General features: G+C 40.9%; 2 protein-coding genes across 5 annotated transcripts in view; one reads left to right on the top strand and one right to left on the bottom strand.

Moving 5' to 3' along the window:
• The first annotated feature begins 1,075 nt into the window (after positions 1-1,075).
• On the top strand, positions 1,076-4,472 carry ghsra (growth hormone secretagogue receptor a). Its single transcript, XM_077561880.1, has 2 exons — positions 1,076-2,100; positions 2,898-4,472. Exons 1-2 carry the CDS (start codon positions 1,245-1,247, stop codon positions 3,206-3,208), a joined length of 1,167 nt encoding a protein of 388 aa, XP_077418006.1. The 5' UTR covers positions 1,076-1,244; the 3' UTR covers positions 3,209-4,472.
• A 1,782-nt stretch (positions 4,473-6,254) lies between these two features.
• Positions 6,255-14,211, bottom strand: part of fndc3ba (fibronectin type III domain containing 3Ba) — a 94,199-nt gene continuing 86,242 nt past the window's right edge. For 2 of the 4 annotated variants that reach the window (XM_077561845.1, XM_077561860.1), the window contains exons 26-27: positions 13,909-14,036; positions 6,255-12,647 (exon numbers count right to left, since the gene is read on the bottom strand). In XM_077561845.1, the coding sequence (XP_077417971.1) occupies positions 12,312-12,647; positions 13,909-14,036 (464 nt within the window). In that variant the 3' untranslated portion in view covers positions 6,255-12,311. The remainder of the gene's footprint in view (positions 12,648-13,908; positions 14,037-14,211) is intronic. The other 2 variants (XM_077561854.1, XM_077561867.1) reach the window with 1 other exon arrangement.

Here is a 14,211-nt window from a genome sequence, read left to right as displayed (position 1 = left end):
CGCAGCGCGCAGAGAACAACACTTCATTCATCTTCTTTTGACTGTTTATCCCCAACGCATGCTACATGCTACATGCTAACGATGCGTCGCACTCACGTGGTGCTCGTGGCTTGGATCAAAGTGTCTCCTCCTTTCCCTCGCATCGTATTTATTTTCACGTTTGCTGTTGTTGTGTTTGGATGACTTTTGGAAAAGACTCACTTTTTCTCCCCCCCGAGGTCTTTTTGTGGCTTTAGTGGATTATTGAAAGCGATTTATGGCTATTTTTTTTTCACCTTTTAAAATGTCATGTTTCCCCTTGTGGTGCTTTTTAGTTGGATTATTAAACCACCAAACTCTGATGGAAACATCCGGAATACACATTTCAGTTGAAACCAATTTGGGGACTCTTGAAATGGACTTGCCATCTTCACTGTGAACGGACGTGTTCAACTATTTTGGTTTTACGGACGGCTTCGGCTTGTTCGACACATTCTGTGTTCTGGAGTTTGGTTTTACGATTGCTACTCTTTTTAAATTGTCGAAAAAGAGTCAGATGACGATGACGAGATCCCTTGGGATGATTTCCTCTAGGGACTGAAGTAGTCGTGTGTTTGGAATATCTTTTGGTTCTCTTAATTGATTTGGGCACGTTTTCTGTGAGCTTGCGTTTGGGTTAAAAACCTTGAAACTGATGGTGATGGGTTGTTTATTAAAACAGTCTTTTAATTTGGATATATCGAGGACGACGTGCCCTTCGGTTTGGTTTTACGCGCAGTTGTCATTGAAAGAAAAACAAAAAACATCCTTACACGAATTAGGATTTTGGCTTCCCAGATTTCCTGTTGAGACGAGCGCAGTTTTATATTTGGAATGTGTAGAAACGTTTTTGTTTTTTTCTCAATCGATGTGAACGAGAGTTTACTTTGACGCATGACTTTTGTTATTAAAAACAAAAACTGACAGTGAAAACGATCACAATGATGCCTATGGGACTCTAGAAGAATAATAAAAAAAAAGACCTCTATCTGATTTTTTTTTTCAAACTGGAGTTTGGTTTTTACGCACGACTGCTGCTCCTTTTTTTTTTTTTTTTTTTAAACCCGCTATTGTGATGATAACGACTTTAAGAGCGAAATGCGGTTTCTGAGGTTTTCACGGTCTCCCGACTTGTTGAGTTTACTTTGACGCACGCCTCTTGCTCTCCAAAACGGTCTTCTGTGACGATGGGAGGTTCACTGCGACCCCGTGACCCTTGAGCCAGCATGCCCCCGGGGCCCAACCTGTCCTCGTGCCTCCCTCAAAACTGCAGCTGGGACGAGATCCGCAACGCCACCCCCGCGACCCCCGACTTGGACCTCCCCCCGCTCAACTACTACAGCCTGCCCCTCCTCACGCTCATCACGGTGGCGTGCACGTTGCTGTCCGTGGTGGGCGTGAGCGGCAACGTCATGACCATCCTGGTGGTGGGCAAGTACCGCGACATGCGCACCACCACCAACCTGTACCTGTGCAGCATGGCCGTGTCGGACCTGCTGATTTTCCTGTGCATGCCGCTCGACCTGTACCGCATGTGGCGCTACCGGCCGTGGCGCTTCGGGGACGCGCTGTGCAAGCTCTTCCAGTTCGTATCCGAGTCCAGCACCTACTCGACCATCCTGAGCATCACGGCGCTCTCCGTGGAGCGCTACCTGGCCATTTGCTTCCCGCTGCGCGCCAAGGCCCTGGTGACCAAAGGGCGCGTGCGCGGACTCATCCTGCTCATGTGGTGCGTGGCCATGCTGAGCGCGGGGCCCGTGTTCGTCATGGTGGGCGTGGAGCGGGACCACCTGGGCGGCTTCCACGCCAACGACACCGATGGTCTTGTGGCGGCGGTGGAGGAGGACGAGGAGGAGTACGGGGACACGCGGGAGTGCAAGATGACGCACTACGCCGTGGAGTCGGGTCTGATGGGCGCCATGGTGTGGCTGAGCTCCGTCTTCTTCTTCATGCCCGTCTTCTGCCTCACGGTGCTCTACAGCCTCATCGGCCGCCGACTGTGGCGGAGGCACCGGGAGACCAACATCAGCTCGTGCGTGGCGCACCGGGACAAGAGCAACAGGCAGACCGTCAAGATGTTGGGTGGGTTCTAACGCACGTTTTACACATCCATCACCGGCTCTGCCAGGTTAGCAAAAGTACTCACGCAGTACCGGAAAAGATCATTCATTTGTCACAGGTGTATCGACAATTCTGAGATGACGTCACGTGTCAAAATGGCGGTCAATTCGGTGAAAAGCATTGGACTTCGGATCGTTGTAATTTGATTTGTGAGGATTATTTTTTTTATTCTAAAATGTGATGAGAAGTCGTTTGACTGCTATAACAACGTGTGTGGTTTGTATGAAAGCAATACAATTTACGGTTTGTTTTCACCATTCGCATTGTGTTCCTTTGGGGAAGAATCAGAAATGCCCGGATGTTCGGAACGGTCAATTAAAAACAAACAAACATAGATTTTATGTTCAAGGAGGCTAGTTTGGTACCAGTTAGAGACAATGTTGCTAACACCACAGTAAGGAAAGTAGCTATTCGATTCAGTCTTAAAAGTCGCTAGAAGTTGCTAAATGATGTCACTGCCTAATTTGCATAATTGGCAAGCAATTTGCCAAGTAATAGGCCTACTAATAAACGCTGTAGAAGAGAGTCATAATATTGTGGGACAGAAAAAAAGTGAGTTAAAAAAACCACACCAGAAAAAGTTGCCAGATTTGACACATAACAAAAAAAAAAACGTCACCAAGAAGTTTTGGAAAGTCGCCAAGTTGGCAACACCCGTTAGAGTCTAGAGATGTACTTATTTAAAGAAACTCTACAAAAGCGGTAGCGAAAACCCCGACTTTGGTTTCCTAACACTTCCTCTCCGCCCTCTTGTCCAGTGGTGGTGGTTCTGGCCTTCGTCCTGTGCTGGCTGCCCTTCCACGTGTGCCGCTACCTGCAGTTCCGCTCGCTGGACGCGCCGTCCCCGCTGCTGTCCGCCCTGTCCGAGCATTGCAGCTTGCTGTCGGTGGTTCTGTTCTACCTGAGCGCCGCCATCAACCCCATCCTCTACAACACCATGTCCTGGAAGTACCGCAGCGCGGCGGCGCGCCTCTTCGGCCTCGGCGGCCAGCAGCTTCCTCGGACCCGCACCGCCAGTGCGCTGAAGGCCGTGGCGGACGGCTGGATGGAATCGAGCGTCAGCTTCTGAAGCCTCTTAAAACTGCTGCTTTAAAAAAATAACCCAGGCGTTGGCCTCAGGGAACTTTTTCTTCTTCTTCTCTGTAGTAGAAAAAAAAGTGTAATTGTACCTCCTCTACAGTAGGGGGCAGTGGCGCTCTTGTTGTCAGAGAGTGCACGATGTGTATTAGCTCCTTTGCAGAGGTGTATTTACAATAATTTTATACACAAATGATACTATTTATAGTTGTGACGACAAGTTGGTGTGCGCGCAAAATATTTTCCTCTTGCAGGTTTGAAAAAATAATTGAGAAGCACTGGAAGGAAACAGGATATAGTAGGTGTGTGCCCCCCCAAAAATCAGATTTACATGATCACAAATTCTTTTTTTCCCCTCAAAATTCGTTCAAATTAATTTATTCAGCATTAATTTCTCATTATATAAATGATGTATTGTACTGTAAATAGTCCCAATTTTTAAAAAGTACAATTTTCCATATACATTGAATTCACTTTTTCCCGGATTCAAACTCACCTCTTCAGAACTGTGAAGCAGATGTGCTAACCGCATGTGCACTGTGTCGCACGTATAGTTAATTATTTGCAAGGTTCTCCACCCCGACTGGGTTCCACGAACAGCTGTTTCAGTGCAACCTGTGATAACGGGTTCAGGCTGGCATCTTCGTAACAAACCTTGCTGGCATTGTACAAGTATTTATTTTCCCGATTCTGGATGACAACGAAAGCACTGTAGAACTCGTAAACCCGCTTTTTGTGTGTGTTGTTTTATATTGCGTAACAGCGTGTGAGTAAAATGCAGCGGAACCGCGAAAGTAGCCTGGATGGGCAGTACGAGGGCTCGACTCTTTAAAGGCTCGATAGCGTCAAAATGTCAAGATTATACTTCCAGTGACCTCAAATTTTTTATGGATTTTTTTTCCATACATCGCAACTAAAAGCATAAAAACAAAAAAATAAGTTCCAGTATCTAACCGACCTCAAACTTAGAAACTTCACAGGCAATGATTTAAGCAATATTAAGTCTTTAAAAAAAAAAAAAAACACTGGTTCAGCTCCAATTTCTTCAGATTTTTCCTTATTGGTCAACTTGTTTCTAGGCAGACTTTGGGGAAAAAAATTAAATGAAAACAAAAACTCTGGTTGACCTCCAATTTGTTTGTCGTTGATAATTCCAGATCACATGATTTCATTGGTTGCTAGGCAGACTTCACGGAGCTCGAATTACCACTGCTCCCATTGGCCGATTGATTACCGACTGCACAGGCAAGCTACATGCAAACGTTTAAAATAAAACAGAAAAAAAAAATCAAGAACTTTAAATGGATCTGGAAACTGTATAAGGAACTTAAAAAAAATGTCAAGTCATTCAAATGTAAAAAAAAAAAAAAAAAGCTCAGATTTTTTTAACTCCTTCACTGCCATTGACGGCTATAGACGTCAAAAATTCATTTGAACTATTTCTATTAGTTTTACCCCCCCCCCCCCCCACACACACACACACTTTTGTTAACAAGAGTATGAAAACCTAGATTTTTGTATTGTACATTTAGAACAGATATAACATTTGTGATTAATCATGAGTTAACTAGTGAAATCATGCGATTAATTACAATAAAAAATTTTAATCACAAGACACCCCTAATTTTTTTAATCTTTTCTTTAAAAAAATAAAAATAAAAATCGCTTCAGGCAATTACAATTTTTAATTGTAATTAATTGCATGACTTCAATAGTTAACTTACGATTAATCACACATTTTATATCTGTTCTAAATGTACAATATTTTTTTCTCTAGGTTTTCATACTCTTTTTAACAAAAATGGAAAAAAATGTTAAACTAATAAAAAATCGTCTATAGCCGTCAATGGCAGTGAATGAGTTCATATATATTTGCCATTCCTGGTAATGTGATGTCACCTGTTGCTCGGCAGATGTAACAGAGCACATTGACTTAATTGCCCGTTGCCCCTGACATGCTTTCGATGTTCCCCAGCAGCTGGTTGGCAAGTTTTGAAAGCCGTGAAATATCGTGTCCACGTTTTGCATTTACCACTCGCTGTTGTTTCTTTCCTGAGGCGTTATGTAAATAAGTCAAGCCGAGGGCATTTTACAAATGGCTGCAAATGGCCTGCAAAATGAGTCATGCATGAAGCCATTGTATGAAAATATCTTTGTTTTGGATAATGTTGACGTTCCCATCTCAGGTGTACTATATAACGTTACCAAAAGAGACGTGTTTGTATCGACAGTGGTTAAAGATGTCCTTTTTATTATAACAAAAAAAAAAAAAAGTGATTCATGTTATTTATCATTGTAAAGGCGGAATTTTGTGCAGGTTGTACCTAATGTTGTGAGCCATTAACACACATTCCACGTTGCCTTAATTAATTGTACACGTTGACAAATGCTCGGAATTTGTCTTCTTGCTGTAAATAGATGCTTTGCAATGATTAAAGTTGTACGAACACGAGTTTCATTTGATGTCGTTTGCATGCGGGCAATACAGACTTAAAACAAAATCACTTCAAATATTTACGACAAAAAAAAAAAAATCGGAACACATTTGCTGCCCTTTGTTTATGCTAATTAGCCAGTAAATTTGCAGATTTTACTCCAACAAGACAATTTGTTAAATTTTTTGTGAAAATTTACACTTTTTAAAAAATGTACTGTTTAGACTGGGACCAAATAGTCTTTCAGAGTAAAATGTACTCTGACTGAGGTCTGCAAACTCGGAGCCCATGTTTCAAAGCAAACATGGTGAAGCGGCATTTGGCTGTTTTGCTGCACACAAGTGGAATAAGCTACCAGATTGCATTGCCTTAAAGAAAAAAAAAACAGATGACATTGACGTATCCAACACATTGTTATTTTTAATTCATTTGCCAGTAATTTGAAAATGACTTTGGCAATTATGCTAACAGGCTAACGAGATAATTTGCTAAGCTTGAAAATACTCCTCAGTAGACGAATGAGGGCGGAGGCGGGGCGGGAGCGGGGCGGAGTCTTAGTGGACAGCAAACAGAAACCGACAAAATAAACACTCATAATCCATGTCAGAAAAAAATTAAAACATTTATTGGGCATAAATATATTATATATACGCTACCGATACAGTTACGTCTTACATACATAGGGTAGTATTTGCAAAAAAAAAAAAAAAAAAAAATCTATACATTAAAATTGATATGGCAGTTTCTTTTTATATAATGCATATGAAATTGTCTAACATTTACAATACAAGAAGAAATGCATGAATTGCTCTTTTTAAAAAAAATAATCTCAAATTCGTAGACCATGACAACCTGGAATGTTCACTCTGAAAATCGTGAGGTAAAAAGACACACTTTGATTTGTTGTCTCTTTTGTGTGCTTCCGCACTCTGTGGCCAATCGCTCAGTCGAGAAGAAAACATCATACAAAACAAATTGAAAAAAAAAGAAAAAAATCAGAAGGCACAGGTGTGTGTTGCTGCAAGGACAATTAATGTTTCATAAAGTTTTTTTTGGTGGGAGGGGGTGTTGGGGGGGGGGGATACCTGCCGCATTAAAAGGGACACATGTTGGGTTACATCTCGCAATCAGTTTTGTTCCATGAACTCTTCCATGTTGTTCCACTTAGGTGGAATGAAAAAAAAACAAAAAAAAAAAACAAGTAACATGCCTCGCAAAAGTTAAGATTATGAACCTAGAATGCATAAGAACCTTTTCAGGTGAACTTAAATTGGCGTTCAGTAAACTTTGAAATGCACATGCAAAATGGCGCAGATTCACAACAGGCGCTGTTTTTTTCAGTACAGGGGCGGCACGATTTTTGTAGAATCGGGGGCGCAGACCACCCAAAAATCTCGAAAAATCCTTTTCACCAGTCTTTTAAAAATATATATGGAGTCTACATGTAAAATGGTGCCAGTAGCCAAAATAGCTCATCACTGATGGGACATTGAGAACTTTTCATATTGATATGAATCTGTATCCTACTAATTTTGTCTTCACAATAAAGATCAATACATTTCACGAATTGCGTATCCAGTAGCGGTTTCAAAAATGTTGACCTTGCAAATGATTGCTTTGCATTTCTACCAAATGGTGAAGAAAGTCAATATGGTCCTTATTACGTGCTTTATTTTTCTGCATGTGGTTTTTGGGAGAAAAAAACCTTTGGTCATCAGCAGGTTGAAAATTTTCACGGATGAAAACACGTGTTGTGAATTGTGCCATTCAGAAAATGCCAAGATGTAAAAAAAAAAAAAAAAAAAAAAAAAAAAATTGTGATTTCCATTTTGAGAATGTAAAATGGTTCTCACCTGTCCCCGGGTTGATCCGAACGCCGAATATTCCTCACGCATGTGCAGTTGGCTGTACGTGACACGGCGGCAAAAAAAAAACACGCGAGCGACGAACTCGGGGCCTGGCAGTAGTGTTTTGGATCAATACATAAGCCCCACCCATCAAGACTAATAATGCTCGTGGTTATAAAAAAGTGCTTCAACTTAGGTTAGTCGTAAATGTACTTATCACCTCTATAGCTCTATAGATATCTCTGTACTGTATATCATCTTCGCAAAAAAAAAAAAAAAAATACTGGATACAACTCACTACTACTCGCTACGCCGAAGAACTTGTCAATAAATTTGCCTGCCTGCGCTCGTCGCTTGTGTGATTGTTTTTTTTTTTTAGCCCTCCCCCCCGCCTTCGTCAGTCCCTTCCGATACGAGACCGCCCTCCTCTCCACTAGGGGGCGACATGTTTCGACAATGGCACATTTGGCTTTACCAAAAAACAAAATAAAACCCAAAAACAAAACAAAAAAAAAAATCAAACGATAATATTGAAAATAAAGTATAATCACAGATCAAGTTAATGTTTTTTTTTTTTTTGTCCATTTCATCAGAGAGTAATAGTAACAATAATAATAGTAATGATGCTGTCGTTACAGAAGAATATCACAGAACCCTTGGTCAGAACAGAGTGATGCCTGCACTTTGGCCAGACAAAAAAAACTAAACATATCAGAAGCTTCATTACAACCAAAAAAGAAGCCAAAGGCAGGGACATTTGTCTTTGCTACATGTCTCTCGAAGCATTAACAGACGACGACTCAGCCGAGCGTGGCCCAAACGAGAGATGAAAATAAAAACAGCACAAAACAGTACATATGTATTTGGTTACAAGTTTTATAACTGCGGGATCCCAACAACTGTAAAGAGAAATACTCAAAAAGGTTACCGAGATAAGGAATGCTGGCCTTAAAAATCATTCTAACATACAAAAAAAAAAAAAAAAAAAACATGCTACGAGGAAGAAGGAAAAAAATTAGTATATAACTACACTTGTCTCTTAATCTTTTTAAACAATAAATAAATGAAGATTGCACTGTAATTGGCATTTTAAAGTACTGTATGCAAATATATAGTATAAATAAAAATAACTACGAAAAAAAATCTACCATCATTTTCCCATCGACTTTGGCAAAAAAAAAAAAAAAAAAAAAAAACGGAGCGAGTAAACCACGCGACTTGCTGACAAGGCATCCGAAGAGGACGAAGACGCAAAAAGCGGAAAGGAAGACAAGAAGGGTGAGCGGCATCGGCAAAAAAAAAAAAAAAGATGGGCTGTTTTTTGTTGTTTTTAACCCTCCTGTTATGGTTGTGGGTCAAAATGACCCACTTTCAAGTTAAGAAACAAACGTTAGCCTTAACTAGACAACAACAGACGCTAAATATTTGCAAGGAACATTTGAGCTTATACCAGGTCAAACTGACCCCAAATTCACATCAACAGGCTACACTCTAAAAACAGTTGGGTCAAAAATAACCCAACTATGGGTCAAAAATAGACCCATCTTCTACTTGGGACAATTTGACCCAACTTTGAGCCAAGAAATGGGTATTTTAGTGTAAAACAACTCATATTGGTCAGATCCTTTAATTGGGTCAGAAAATTGGGTCAAATTAACCCATAAAATGTATCGGTCCATTTTTGATCCATAATTGGGCTACTTTTGACTCAACCGTTTTTAGTGTGTTTGAAATGATTAATTGTGACGTATGTGCAATGAAATCGTTTAATAGAATGTAACAAATATTATGGGTCAAATTGACCCATAAAGTTTTTCCCACTATGAAACATCAATTAAAATGTTCATTTCACTTTGACGCGTTCATCGGAATGCTTTTGTAACAATAAACAGTCTGGGTCAAATTGACCCATTTTAATGTTGAAAAAGTACAAATTAGGCTTTTTGCAACAAAATGGTTCCACTGACATTTTCAATTTAATATTACATATATGGTTTTGGCACATTAAACATAGCCCGGGTCAAAATGACCCATTTTAAAATGTTTTTTCCCACAATGAAACTAGACAATTAAAATGGTTAATATTTCATCAAAAACTGTGAATCATGAGCTATAATTCATTATCAGGGTGCTTTTGGAACATTAAACGTAACTTGGGTCCAACTGACCCATTTTAAAATTACCGTAGTTTTTCGCAATGAAATCTTTTCTCAACAGACAATTACATATTTGCACTGAAAATTGCTAATCTTGCTCTATAAATCATTATCAGGCCACTATTGGAACATTAAACATAGCATGGGTCAAAATGACCCGTTTCAAAGTTGAAGTCCTACAAACCGTATTTCATGATGAAACGTGTTAAAACTGGTTCATTTGGAATATTTGCTATGAAGCGGTTGAAATGTATTTGTTTTTCTTAACTTATCGTGGGTCAAATTGACCCGGGAACATTATTGCTGTTCCTCCGAATCTAAGTAACAGGAGGGTTAAAGGATCTTTTTTTTTTTTTCAATTTTATTTATTTTTTCTTATTTCCCTGAGGTACATAACAGGCCTCATGTGCAGACTCCATTTCATACGGGTCAGGGTGACCTCTTTGGGCTGTGTACCTTGGCTTTGTGTTTATTAGAGGGATGATATTCAGAATGCCCTGTGTATCGTTTGAGGACAGGTGGATAAAAAAAAAAAAAAGATGAGTGGACTGATTGAAAAGAAGAGGCGGAACAATTGCGTAGGGGCGGTCGGGAAAGTAGACAAGACACTGCCTGTAAACTGTGACAATACCCCCCTCGGAGCCGTAACAGAGGCGGGACGTCGACTCGGACCGTTTCCCGCTACGGTACCCCTTGCAAGGGAATGCCGGGAAGGCGGAACAGGGGACGAAGTTCATCCGGCGATTTTCCGCGTTTAGAGGTAGTTAGAGCCGTAACAGGCGAGACGTCGCCTGTGTTAGGAAAATGTCGGAAAGGGCGGGGCTTGACTTGTCCCGCCCTGGGGGGTTACGTGAACATTTTGCTGTGCCTTTTCCACCATTTTCCCAGGGGGCCCGGGGGGAAACAAAGTGCGTTTCACAAATTTTTTTACCGTCCAAGGTAGCATCAGAGCCGTAACAGGACCGTAACGTGGGACCGTGACTGTATCTAAGAAATACTCACTTTTCCCACCTTGATATGCTAATATTAGGGATGAGCGAGTACCAATACCAGGTATCGGTATTGGGACGATACCCAGCCTTATATTTCAAGGTATCAGTACTCACGGCAGAAAGTGTCAAGTTCAGTCAACCTCCAACATTTAATAGACAACAACAAGGAAGGAAGACAAGAGATCGAGATTATTTTTGCTCGTGAGGAGAACGGACAGAGATGTGCAGAGTTACAACCTCCTACCGATCTGGACGCACATTCTGCCGAGCCCTCTTTTCATTTCTTTTAGGCCGGTTCTTGTTTTTGAAGCTGCAAAAGCATGAGTCATGCTTTGCAATACTATAAGAGTAAAAATGGGATAACTTTTCTGTATTTATTCTAATAGACGTCTGATACCCGTAGTCAGGAACTGGAAAATTGCCAATATTTTCATGCAACTATAAGGGAAAATTATAAATTGGGATATTCTTTTAAAATATGTCCATGTTCTTTGGGGGGAATTTTCTGTATCAAAAGTCATAGTTTTATCGATACTTGGTATCGGTACTCCAAGAGCTGAATAATCAATTGAATACCGAATTGGATATGTGGGAAAGTGCGCACTGTTGCAGCAACCTCTCAGCCAAAGGCAAAGACGGATGGATGAATGGCGCGTCATCCGTTACGGCTCTGATGCGGCAATTTTGCAGGATCTCTGTGTGAAAAGTCAATTTCACACTGCCAGGAATTTCACAGTGGGGTCAAAGAGGACTGGGAAATTTTCGTGTGTTATGTCGGGACAGTTATGTCCAAAGCAAAGGCGCTGATGCATGCAAATGTCAGAATGTCGCGGCAATATCGACTTTTTCTGGATTCAGTTCGGATAATCCTAAAGCGGGAATTCCCTGAAAAAGGCAAAAGCGGTGTTTTGGTGCGGCCATTTTGCAAGATGTCCGGCGGGCGGGTAAAGTGGGGTCCAGTTTAATGCCCCGATTGGCTTCCGACGCAAGCGTGGATATTTGTATACATATATTTCTGCCATGTATGTGTGAGTGTGTATTTATATTTATATATATATTTCTATTTCATATTTATATTAGATAACTGGGTTTCCATTCTAAAAAAAAAAAGACAAAAAACAAAAATCACAGGATAGCAGCATCTTACATCACACGTGGATTGCATCACTTTGGCGAGCGTTAAGAAGCGGAGCGGCTGCGCGCGTGACACCAGTTGAGTCATTGTCAACGCACAAGTGTGTGTGTGTGTGTGTATAAATGTGTGTGTGTGTGTGTCATCCATTATGCGCGGCTAAAGCTTTGAATGCCTACATTAGAATATGGCTGAGTGGATAAAGACTGCAGCAAACAAAAACAACAAAATGCAAATAAAAGAAAAAATGAACCAGGAAATATACACGTCCTCTAATCGAATATGATCGGAAAAAAAAAAACAACAACAACAAAAACATGCAAGTCAGTCTGAGTGACCGCTCGCAGTTATTTTAAGGCTTGTGGATGAGTTTTCTCGCCCTCAGCACGGAGGTTCCGCTACAAAAAAGAAAACACACTGACATAAAAGTGTTTTTCTCGACGATCGGTTACAAAAAGTTTCTCTTGGGTTTCGCTTTCTCTTTCTATCCTGTCGTGTAAAAAAAAAAAAAAAAAAAGAATAATAAGATTCCCTCACTTCATGAAGAAGTACTGCAGAAAGCAAGCGATGAGGATGGAGAGGCCGGCGAAGGCGCACACGATGAGCGCGGCGAAGCGCTCGTCGCTGTACATCAGGCCCGCCGCCGCCCCGTGGCCGGCGCAGGGGGCGCAGTCGCCGGCCCCCGCCGGCCCGCCGGGCGCCGGCGCCTCCTGGCGCTGCAGCGTGAACTGGGACGAGGGGCTGAGAGGCCCGCACAGTTCCTGGCACGAGTCCTGGCAGCGGCGGCAGGCGCCCACGCGGAAGCGGTAGTCCATGTTGGCCTGCAGGCCCCAGATTTGGAAGGCGCTCTCCTCGCATTTAAACACCTGCTGTACGGACAACAGCGGTTACCTTAACTCATTCGCGTGACATAAATTCATTTAAAAAAATAAAAAATAAAAAATATTAAAAATTAGGGGCTGCAAGAGGCGGTTATCTTTTTTATTGTAATTAATCGCATGACTTCACTAGTTAACTCACGATTGATCACAAATTTCATATCTGTTCTAAATGTACAATAAAAAAATTCTAGGTTTTCATACTCTTGTTAACAAAAATGGAAACAAAATGTTAAACTAATAGAAATAGTTAAAATTATTTTTTTGACGTTTACAGCCGTCAACGGCAGTGAATGAATACAAAAATAAAAAAAGGAAAGAAAATATTATTAAAAATTTGGGGCGTCAGGCGATTAAAGTTTTTAAGTTTTAACTCGCGATGAATCACAAATTTCATATCTGTTCTAAATGTACAATAAAAAAATTCTAGGTTTTCATACTCTTGTTAACAAAAATGGAAACAAAATGTTAAACTAATAAAAATAGTTAAAATTATTTTTGTTGACGTTTATAGCCGTCAACGGCAGTGAATGAATACAAAAATAAAAAAAGGAAAGAAAATATTATTAAAAATTTGGGGCGTCAGGCGATTAAAGTTTTTAAGTTTTAACTCGCGATGAATCACAAATTTCATATCTGTTCTAAATGTACAATATTTTTTTTTTTTAGGTTAAACTAATAGAAATAGTTCAAATTATTTTTTGACGTTTATAGCCGTCATTGGCAGTAAACGAAACGGGTAGTATTTCAGCATGGCCTCGTTTTTGGTGGATTTTCTTTTTTTTTGGGGGGGGGGGGGGGGGATTGGAATTATCTTTTGTCTTATCTTGTAACATAATGTGTAAAAAAACAAAAAAAACTGTGCCATTAAAAGGAACTAAAATATCCACAAAGGAACAAGCTAAACATTAGCGCTCGCACGCCCTCACTCAGAGAGAGCGAGAGCGGCCGCAACTGCATCGATCGATCGTAAAATGACTTCCATTTTCTCTGCGTGTTGTCCATCAATACACACTTCATTATTATTATTTTTTTGCTTCTCCCCGAGGACATTAGAAAACCACATGCTCGCCAAGAATACGAATGAACCAATCCTCTCCTCATTTGAACGCGCGCGCACGTAATTATGTATCGTTAAGACCAACTCTAGAATCAAAGATTTCCTGTCCAAACAAAACACATAAAAGCCAGGTGTCGTTTTCAGTAGAAAAATAACCAACGTGAGCAAACAGCCAGAATCAGTTGTGCGTACCTGCTTGTATTCGGACTCACGGCCCACTAGCACCTGCAGCACGTAACTGACGGGGTCCCCTCTCATGGGTGCGATGGTCTCCCACGTGATTTCGCACACGTTCCCCTCCAGCTGCTGCACCCGGGGGGCTGTCACGTGATCGGCAGAAAAATCATTAGCAATCTCATGTGTGGGTGGCAGTGGTGGTGGGTAAGACACATTTGTGATTAATCCTGAGTTAATTAGTTCATTAGTCATGCGATTAATTACAATTACAAATTTTAATCACCTGATGCCCCTAATTGTTAATAATCTTTTTTTTTG

This window comes from Vanacampus margaritifer, chromosome 1 (assembly GCF_051991255.1).
Source record: "Vanacampus margaritifer isolate UIUO_Vmar chromosome 1, RoL_Vmar_1.0, whole genome shotgun sequence".
NCBI classification, from domain to species: domain Eukaryota; kingdom Metazoa; phylum Chordata; class Actinopteri; order Syngnathiformes; family Syngnathidae; genus Vanacampus; species Vanacampus margaritifer.
Note: the sequence above shows the minus strand (reverse complement) of the source record. Positions and strands in the feature narration are given on the sequence as shown.

What these genes read in the sequence shown, in the direction of transcription:
- ghsra (XM_077561880.1), top strand. Translation starts at nt 1,245, where the DNA reads ATGCCCCCGGGGCCCAACCTGTCCTCGTGCCTCCCTCAAAACTGCAGC. An exon ending in GCAGACCGTCAAGATGTTGG is followed by an intron (nt 2,101 to 2,897) that starts GTGGGTTCTAAC and finishes CCTCTTGTCCAG; the next exon opens with TGGTGGTGGTTCTGGCCTTC.